The following is a 10,310-nucleotide window of genomic DNA, read 5'->3' on the forward strand; positions in this document are numbered from 1 at the left end:
CCGATATCGGTCGCAGTGGACAAACTACCGCCGTCACGACATATTAAAATCGGCCCCAAAATAATCTCGTTCTTGGTATCGGCTCGGTGACGGTGCGGTGGACAAGCCGCCTTACTCGTTCGACGTCGACAAAAACGAAAAAGAAAAACACGTACATTGTGGGTTCAAGAAATATTAATTAATAGAGACGAAAATGGAATTTTTTTTATACATTATCCAATTTTACGAAAGAACGAACAAAAATTTTTCAATTATTTTCGAATGTCCATTGCTAAAGTTTGTAACATTCTGACCTCTGTCTTCGGTCACATCCTTAAAAAATAGTAGTTGGTCGTAATATCTATACTTTTCTGGTGTGGACGCCGCAGATTTTTTTCAGTCATATCTATTTCTTCTTCTCTGCTTTAAACCGTTTTCCATCCTTGTTTGCTTCTAATTTAAATCGTAAATTCGCCTCCATAATAAGGATCAATATTATACTTCTTTTCGGTCTCTCTCAAAGATAGATTGCCGCTTTTTACATTTTCCAAAGCTTCTTGTTACTTCGATTCATTGTACGTTTTTGGTTTGGGTACACATTTTCGAGGCATGATTAAGTGCCTTTTCACACGTACCGGTTGCCGGGCAGCCGGCGCCGGATACCCGGTGTCAAATAAGCTTTCACATGTGCCGGTTGATGCCAGCAGTATCGGCTAGAGAGCCGACAAGAGTACAGTCTCGTTCTATAGTTTCAAAGATGGACCGTGAACAAATAATTGCAATGTGGCTTTTATATCGAAGACGAAAATATCTACGCCGGAAAGAAAAATCAAGAAATTATTGGGTTCATCCAATTAATATGAAAAGAGAAGCATTAGGTGCATTCTATACATTATTCCCAGATCTACGAGCACATGAAGACAGGTTTTTCAAGTACTTTAGAATGTCTATAACTTCTTTTGATGAATTACATAACCGTTTGAAAAACTCTTTGCAACGTCAGGATACAAAAATGAGAAACTGCATTCAGCCTGTCGAGATGCTAGCTGTTACAATTCGGTAAGTAAAATAAAAATCAATTATTTTTTTATGTTTATTGAAAAAATAATTAAATTGTTACAACATATTTTCATCCGCAAAATCAATGGAATCCATTGTAGAAGAATTTATTGAATATGGAGATGGAGTATTTGATAATTCTTCGCCGTAAACACGATAAAACTGGGCAGTAGAAGTCGTTGGAGAAGTAGGAGGCAATTGTGGTGATGGTACAGTTGATTGTATTGGTGATGGTACATTTAGTGGTACAGTTTGGTACGGTAGTGTTGATGGTGGAACAAAAGTTTGGTGTGAAAACTGAGATTGTGGAGGTATATTTTGAAATGAAACAGGCAACTGGGGGCGAAATGTTTGATGTATTGTTTGCGAATGAGTCGTATCAGGGTGGTTTATTCTGTGGTACTGTACCGAGCATCTCTGCTTTTTAATTTTCGTTATTAATTCCATTACTCCCAACTGGAATTGTATAACTTCATCGCCCGTAAAAGTGTTTAGGGATGGAATTATTCCTTTGAAAAAACACAAATGTCTATCTGGTTCTTCTTCCATTTTTTTCAACATTTTCAATTCTATTGGATCCATCTTTGCGTGCCGTTTTCGAGATCCTAGTTCTTTATTAGGTTTTTTAAATTTTTCCAATTGTTCTTTTTTCTTATCAATCTCTGGTGTATTTCCTTCCATTGTTTGAGGATCTTCTGTTTCCTGTGTCAAACTATCAGTAGTGGGACGTTCCTTAAAAACTTTGTTGAGAAATTGTAGCTGATCATTGAAAACATATTTTTTTACTTTTGAAGCACCAGCACCTGATTTGGTAACGTCCTTTTGTTTTTTACAAGACTTTTTAAATGAATCACGAACGTTTCCCCAACGTTTTATCACTTCTTTACCTGTAATAATAAAAATAATTAAAATCATTTTAATTACCTATATTGTTTCAGATACCTAGCAAGTGGTCATACTTTTACAGATATGAGCTTCGAGTACAGACTTGGCATCTCAACTATAAGCGTTATAGTAAAAGAAGTGTGCCAAGCTATGTGGTCTATTATGAAATTTGAATGTATGTCTATACCTGGAAAAGAAATGTGGGAATCGATTGCCTTAAAATTTGAACAAAGGGCCAACTTTCCACACTGCTTAGGTGCAGTTGACGGGAAGCACATTCGAATTATCAATCCTCTAGGATCGATGTACCACAATTATAAAGGCTATGCTTCAGTAGTATTAATGGCTGTAGCAGATTCGGAGTACTGCTTTACATATGTTGATATTGGTAGCTACGGAAAAGACTGTGACTCTCACATTTTCAAGAAATGTTCATTGTGGTCATCAATTTTAAATAGTGAGCTCGAGCTACCGAAGGAAAATTGTCTCACGGGAACAACGAGCCCTAATATGCCTTATTTCTTTGTTGGTGACGAAGCATTCGCTATACACAAACATCTGCTTCGGCCATATGGTGGGTCGAATTTAACCATGAAACAACGAATTTATAATTATCGTTTATGCAGAGCTCGGAGGTATGTGGAGTGCACATTTGGAATTCTCACTAATAAGTGGAGAATATTACATCGTGCCATTAATTTGGAACCGGACTTCGCAGTTGATATTGTAAAGGCTTGTGTAATCCTGCACAATTTTGTCCGTGTCAGAGATGGATATCAACCAGAGGATACAATGACCATATTTGGATTAGAAGATTTAAGTGGAGAACAAGTAAGACGTGGAGGGTTAGCAGCAAATAATGTTAGAAATATTTTAGCGGACTATTTTATGACCGAACCTGGACAAGTCAGTTGGCAGTTATCTAAAATATAAAAAAGTGTAATTACTATCAGTTGTGTAATATTAAATGATTTGCAAACTTACCAAATGAGTTTTTTTCACCGTCAGTAATTTCTTCGAAGTCGGGCTTAAGTATTGCGCAAACTTCCCGCCAAGCTTTTTTTGTTTCATTTTTGTCCTTGTACTCAGCGCAAGTTTTGTCCCATAAAACTGGCTTCGCTTCCACCAATGTTATCAACAGTTCGATATCTATCTCCATTTTATAGTTTAGAAGAAGGTATGCAATGTAATTTACGAGCGTCGTCGAGCGTGCGACAGAACTACGCACGCGCGTGCTCTCGCAGACTGTACCTGGGCGACTGACCGGCCGGCGCGTCTGAAAGCTAGTTGCGTGTTCCATACACCACTGTCAGTTCGGCCGCCGGCTAACCGATGCCCGGCGACCGGACGCACAGTGGTGGTTCCGGCGCGCACCCGGCAACCGCCTGCCGGATAAATTACGCCGGTACATGTGAAAGCTATGTACCATGCCCATACACTTCACCACCGGGTAACCGGCGCCGGCCACCCGGCAACCGGTACGTGTGAAAAGGCACTAATTCTCTTGTCTTATTTTTATACTACACACTGTCTTAAATTTTACCTATAGCCTGTCTCATATTTTCCCCGAAAATCAACACGTACTCACCCATCGCACGTTACCCAGACACTGAAGGCACGCTGTCAATTGACGTCCCACGCAAGAAGCGGGGATAAGAGCTCAGGAGGCGCGAATCAGAACGAGACAACGAAAAGTGCTCGAACCGCGTATAAAAGATTTCGCACCAACATTTTTACTGAGTTGTAAAATATTACAAAATAAATATTATTAATGGATAATCAAGCAATGTTAATTTATTTTCTAATTATGTATTTAATGAACTTTTTAATGGAATACAGTTCTATTTGACGTTTATTTCAAAGAAATATAATTATGTCTTATTTTTACCTATAGATTTGGGTATCTTATTTTACCCCGCCTGACCCTAGTAGTTTTCAAAATTCCTCTAGTTTGGCCTATGACCATATTATCCATATTTCCGAATAAAAACCATGCAGCCTTTATACCTGTCCATTAGGGTGGGCCAAAAATTATTTTTAATTTTTTTTTCGCTTGATACCATGAAAATATCTTTCAAAATGACGAAACAAAAATTCTGTTAAAGTTTGAGCTCTTAATATTAATATTAAGAGGTGGCGATTTGTAATTTTTAATTTCCCATTTAAATAACACAGGAATATTTTTCTATTTTCTTTCGATTTTTGATAGGTTGGAATGGATAACTGTCGAGTAAAAACAAAAACTTATTTTTGTAGAGAATTTGACGATCTACAAAAAAGGTTTGATATGATTTTTCGCTAGGTTGAGTCCTTTGAAAGTTATTCGAAGTTTAATTCCAACCCGTAATTATAAAAAATCATTTTTACAATTTTTTGAACTTTATTACAAAATAATGCCTCAAAAGTATGAAGTATCTCATTTTTGTTAAAATTAAATCAAAAGTGAATAAAATATCGTCAAAGTAATACATTTTTCCCTACTTCATTGAAAAAAAATCAGAACTTTACTTTACCTGAACAATGACTTAAAGAACAGAATTATTTCCTGAAAAATAATAGCTATTTTTTATAGACTTGACCATTACGTAGTATCAAATAATAAACGCTAAATTTCAATAATTCTTAAATTATCACGTAATTTTTTATTTTATAATTTTTACACTTTTCATATAAAATCAAATTAAATTTGTTTTGTTACAATTCGGAAATTTTTGCCGGTGATTTTTAACCACTTGTAGCAAATATTGCAACTGTTCTTCGTTTTTCGTAAGACATTTATTATACTGTTCTATCAATGCAACCCCTCTTTCTGCTACATCATTGACCACGCTGAGACGTTCAAAAAATGCCATATTCTCTTGATAGCTCTCATCCTGTGTCCAACATTCTACATTTTTGTTGATAAAGTCAGTAGGTAAATCAAAAATTTGAAATGTAATCAGCGACTTTTTTGATACAAAATCACTTAGGTCTACTGATAACAATCTATCCAAGTCTCTTAGCTCAATTTCAAATTTCTTCTTTGGATCAGTATTCATTTCATTTTTGTTCAAAGCTCGAATCATTTTTTGTTTTACAAGAATAGATACATTATCGTCAAAGAGAGAAATAATGGCCAACTGTTCACTTAAGTACCACAGGTGATTTATCATTTTTGAACAAGCTGCTTTTGATACGGAACTGTTCACAGCTTTATACTCAATCAAGTCATGCATCAGAGTTAAGTCATTGTGTGGTGCCAGAATCGCAGATGGTGCGGTGAACCAAGCTTTTAAATATATTTTCACAAGAAAAATACATACTTGACGTAGGCCATTGATTTCTCGAGCTGATAATTTGAATTCTTCTCTAAAAAGAAATATTTTTAAAGAGTAAATGGCTTTTGCCATCCAACGAGCATGATGAATTGGACCTGGATGTTTAAACGAAAAGTTGGTTTTAGGTTTTTCCCCTAAGAAAATCAGTGACAGCTCTAAGAGTTCTTTATAGTCATCCCTCGGTTGACGAACCTGTTAAGTATACGTTATAAATTAAGTTATAATTGCCTCATAAAATGAAGAAGATCAGACATTTTGATCAAGAACATTTTGCTCTCATAATTTGCATGATAAAGTAAATTTATGAATTTATACCTGTAAATTCTCTTCTACCAAATTGACTAAGGCTTGTCTGCTATTGGACAATATTTCACTAACGATACAATCGTCCATCCCACCTTTAAAGTTGAATTTATCAAGCTCGTTCCATTTATTTTTAAATCGAGAAAAGAACTGAACATTTGGGCCTGACGAAGTTGGCCAATATACTTCAAACACACCTTTTAAAACGAGTTCAAAGATGTGATGGCGACAAGGCAAATGAATCAACTCTCGATTCATCACTTTTTCCACTTCAGCACAGGTTCCGTGATGAATTCCTAGAATACGAGTAAAATAAACGAAAAACATGAATGATGTAAATAATTACCATACAGAACCAGGATTTTCGCCTCAATTTCTAATTAATAATTAATAATTAAATTTTATACGAAAATTTTTGAAACAAAAGTTATAGGCAATTCAATTTTTCACAAAAATGGTTTCTTGTTGATTTTTCTTAGAACTAATCAGAAAGCCGTAATTTCAAAATTAAAGAGCATCAAAATTAACAAAAATTTGACATCATTCATTATAAATCATATTTTTTTAAATCACGCTTAAAATATCAGTTGTATGAAAAAATCATAAGAGACACTTTTTGTGAAAAATTAAATTTTCTAAAACTTTTGTAATCAAAAAATTTTTAAAGGACTCATATTTTCCACGTAATATCCATAAAAACATGAAAATAATTTATTTTAAATAATTCCGGCAAAACTTTTGGCTTAACTCATATGTTATTGAAAACTTACCTGTATTAACAGCTGCTGTGTCAAAACACATTCCTTTAATGTATGAACTCACACCCCACTGATTGAGAGTTTCAAGAATAGCAACTGCTTGATCATTGGCACTTCCTGATTTCACCTTGGGCACACCTAACAATTGTTCAGTACCACATGATGTCAGAACGATTGGAAGTCTATCCACAGTGTCAGTTCCCGTGATGTCTGTCAACAGTTTCCCATCCCAATGCACAATAAAATTGTTTTCAACCTTCAGCTCATCTTTCAGCCCTATTGCAATTTCTTGACGTAAAGCATTCCGACTACGCTGAATTGTTTTATAGCTGATGTTAACACTATTTAAATCAATTCCAACGCTTTTCAAAGTCGCAGAAATAATGTACATAGCGTTCCTGCTAGAAACATTTGATCGATCTAATGCAGCCACTAATTCTGGTGTCATCACATTAATTTTAGTAATAACAGGTGGTGTTAATTCATTTTCGAAATCCGAGACTGATTTAGAGGTTATGCTTATTGATGACTGAGATATTTTTATGTCAGATTCTTGTTTAGTTATCGAGAGATGTTCATCTTTTTCTGGCTGATCTACAATTTGAAAATTAGATATTTTTATGAGCAAATAAAATTATTCAATATACAAAAAAATAATTTGCCAAATTTAGAAGATGTGAAATCATTAATTGAAAATTGGAAGTAACTGGAATTTGTATTCACTGAGTTTCAGTTATTTAATAAAATTACAGCTACAAATCTTACTTGATGAGCTCATGAATGAGCTTAAATAATACATTAACAATTAATATTAATCTGAGCCCTGTAAATATTAGTACACGTTCATTAAATGTAATACTTACTTATTTCATCAACTGTCATCGCATCTGATTCGGTATCTGGTTGTGAACTTAAATTAATAATTCCTCTTCGATTCAAACTTTTTTGGCCTTCTAGAAAAATCTTTTTATCATCATCTAATGATTCAAGGCTTTTGTGATCCGTAATATCAAAAAGTTCATTTAGTATTTTTTGGAAGAGAGACTTTTTTTTTTGAGTTGATGAGTTTTTTTTGTTGCTACTTTTCTGTAAATTTTTCCACTTACAATGTAAATTTCGCAATTTTTTAATAGCATTTTGTCTTCCACAAATCGGTAATCCCGCAGAATGCCATTGTTTTTCCACTTTAATTATTGTGTTCACTGCACTTTCATTAATTGTCTCGTTCATTACTTTATGATGATGAAAAAACACAGCCATAACCTCTTTAACAGTAGGTAATTTACGACCAAAAACGTTTGGGCTGGGAGAACCGATTAAAAAAATAGGTTTGCAGCTCATTATAAAGTAGCCCTAAAAATCTCAAATAATTAAATTTAGAAATTCAGAACTAAAACAATAAAGATGACTTTTCTTAATGCGATTGAATAAAAATCAAACTACGGAGATCTGATTTAGTAAACAAAGCTAAAGAACATCAGTGTAACCTTTAAATTTATTCAAATGTTAATAACGTTGTTAAGATGGCGCCATTATAGACTAGACTGATATTCGCGGTAAAAAAATTTGAAACAGTAATAGGAGTAATCCATCGTATAATATCATAAAATTTTAAATCTTTTCCACACGTTGTTACAAAATGGATCCCTAAATAAAATTGAGATGAAATATATGTGAAACCAATTTATTCGTCATCTGATTGGTTCAATATATCATAAACATAAAAATATATGCAACTCTATAGTTAAGGCGCGCGCTTGCGCGCGCAAATTCAAATGCTAGTTTTCATTAAAATCAAAATCTATAGAAAAAAAAATTTACCATAAATTTATCGAATACAAAGTACAAAACTAATGAAAAATAAGATATTTTATACTTTTGAGGCATTATTTTGTAATAAAGTTCAAAAAATTGTTAAAATATTTTTTTCTAATTACGGGTTGGAATTAAACTTCGAATAACTTTCAAAGGACTCAACCTAGCGAAAAATCATATCAGACCTTTTTTGTAGATCGTCAAATTCTCTACAAAAATAAGTTTTTGTTTTTACTCGGCAGTTATCCATTCCAACCTATCAAAAATCTGAAGAAAATAGAAAAATATTCCTGTGTTATTTAAATGGGAAATTAAAAATTACAAATCGCCACCTCTTAATATTAATATTAAGAGCTCAAACTTTACCAGAATTTTTGTTTCGTCATTTTGAAAGATATTCTCATGGTATCAAGCGAAAAAAAAATTAAAAATAATTTTTGGCCCACCCTACTGTCCATCCATATGTAGCCATTCATAGCACCGATTCCTTGTACATAGAGACAGAATGTCCGAAGACCAATTCATGGTATCTCTGTGAAAACAAGCACAATCATCTCTGCTCATCTTTCAGACTGGGTAAATCAGCTAATTATCAAGCAGGAACTTCATCCAACTTGCTATCTCACACCAGTAATCTTAACCAGAGAAGCACTTGAACAACTCGACGATAGACATATCACTCTAAGTTTTCCCGTACCAAACAAAGTCAAGATATCTTGTGGGCAAGAACAATATAAGACCCTGAATGGAAGTTTTCTAGGAGTCATTCCTTACAACTGCTATCTTTCTGCACCTGGATTTGCCATTACGAATAGCCATGACCACATGGTCATAAAATGACGGAAGGAAGAAAGGTTTACATAAAAGGAAGAGCCTTGAAGATTTCTGAGCTACCACTTCAACAGTATAACCCAAATGATGAAATGACTCCGGTCAAACTCAATTCCAACAACCTTGAGAATCTTTACGACGTCGACACGAAGATATCACTCCACCGCCAATGAAACTTGAGCCAATGTCTGATCTTACCGTCTACCACACTACAATACCCATCTATATAATTGTAGTTGGTGCTGCTCTCCTTGGAGCTGTAATCCTAAGTCGAAGAATTGTCAAAGAGAAGAATGCCTCAGCCACTTCGTCCGAAGAAGTCCATGAAAGGGTCGCCGACCAAGAAGAACTTGACCCATAACTCATAAGAGCTAACCATGCAGCTATTTCGGCAACTTTGTCGTCTAAAGTTCGCCAATAGTTGCTTTTCTTCAGGAGGGAGATGTTACACAATGCAGCGAGTATATCGCCCATCGCACATCCCGCGCTGTCGGCAATGGGCTACAGCACCGTCGACGCAGCAGAACGTGCCTCGCGGCGCGTTTCCCACGGAAACGATCCTGGTCTCTTTTTAGTTATAAGAATTATGTTATCAAATTGCGGTTCACACCTCGAACATAATTGTACATGTACTTAGTTAATAATTGTTAATATAGTGAAAGTAATTGCAGCATTTTAGACTTTAATTTTGATCTCTGCATCCCACGTCTGTAGCTTATGTAACTACCATTTCAATATCTTCCGATTTATTTATTGCCCTGGCAATATTTTGGTGGAAAATGCAAATTTTTTGTATTAATTTAGGGACGAAAAAAGTTGGTGTTCATAATTTGAGTGTCATTAGAAGTGATAAGGGACGTGGAGGGAGTACGTGCTGATGATTTAAGGTCAGTTTGTTTTGTTTGTTTACTGCATTGTTTGCGGAAATAATAGGGAATTTTTGTTTTTTTCGTTGTGTCTGTTGTAGAGGTTTCTTAATCTTATTTATACTAATTTCTTGTCCAGACTTCTCAATAGCCTTAGCAGCTTCGAGGTTTTCAGCAAAACTTTCGCCAACTCATCAACTTTCGTTTCTTTTACGGAGTCTCTTGTCGTTTGATCCAAACTTTGCAAAATAAAGTTTCTTCTTGTCATTGATTCTTGATATTGATGATTACATAACAACCGTCTAGCATCATTAATGAAATTAATCGCTTGCAAATTCTCCTTGGTAATTATAATTATCCTTTGTAATTATAATTACTTCTATATAATTGTTATAGGAGATACATATAATCAATCCATCATCATTAGTATACTAATCAATCGTAGTGTCTTGTTATATGGGTAAATATCCAATAAAGAAGAGATAAAAAAGAAAAAC

At 34.5% G+C, this 10,310-nt stretch overlaps 1 protein-coding gene across 2 annotated transcripts; it reads right to left on the bottom strand.

Moving 5' to 3' along the window:
- Positions 1-318: 318 nt before the first annotated feature.
- On the bottom strand, positions 319-3,431 carry LOC140753457 (uncharacterized). 2 transcript variants are annotated; one of them, XM_073088068.1, is made up of 2 exons: positions 2,111-2,213; positions 319-1,925 (listed from the first exon to the last, which is right to left on the bottom strand). In XM_073088068.1, the coding sequence occupies exons 1-2, from the start codon at positions 2,199-2,201 to the stop codon at positions 1,096-1,098; spliced, it is 921 nt and encodes a 306-aa protein (XP_072944169.1). In that variant the 5' UTR covers positions 2,202-2,213; the 3' UTR covers positions 319-1,095. The 2 variants fall into 2 exon arrangements, with proteins under 2 accessions (XP_072944169.1, XP_072944168.1); XM_073088067.1 differs by lacking the exon at positions 2,111-2,213 and adding an exon at positions 2,908-3,431 and having other exon boundaries at positions 320-1,925.
- Between the last annotated feature and the right edge of the window lie 6,879 nt (positions 3,432-10,310).

Source organism: Epargyreus clarus, unplaced genomic scaffold, assembly GCF_041222505.1.
Source record: "Epargyreus clarus isolate Ecla_fem2 unplaced genomic scaffold, WU_Ecla_fem_2.2 ptg000026l, whole genome shotgun sequence".
NCBI classification, from domain to species: Eukaryota; Metazoa; Arthropoda; class Insecta; order Lepidoptera; family Hesperiidae; genus Epargyreus; species Epargyreus clarus.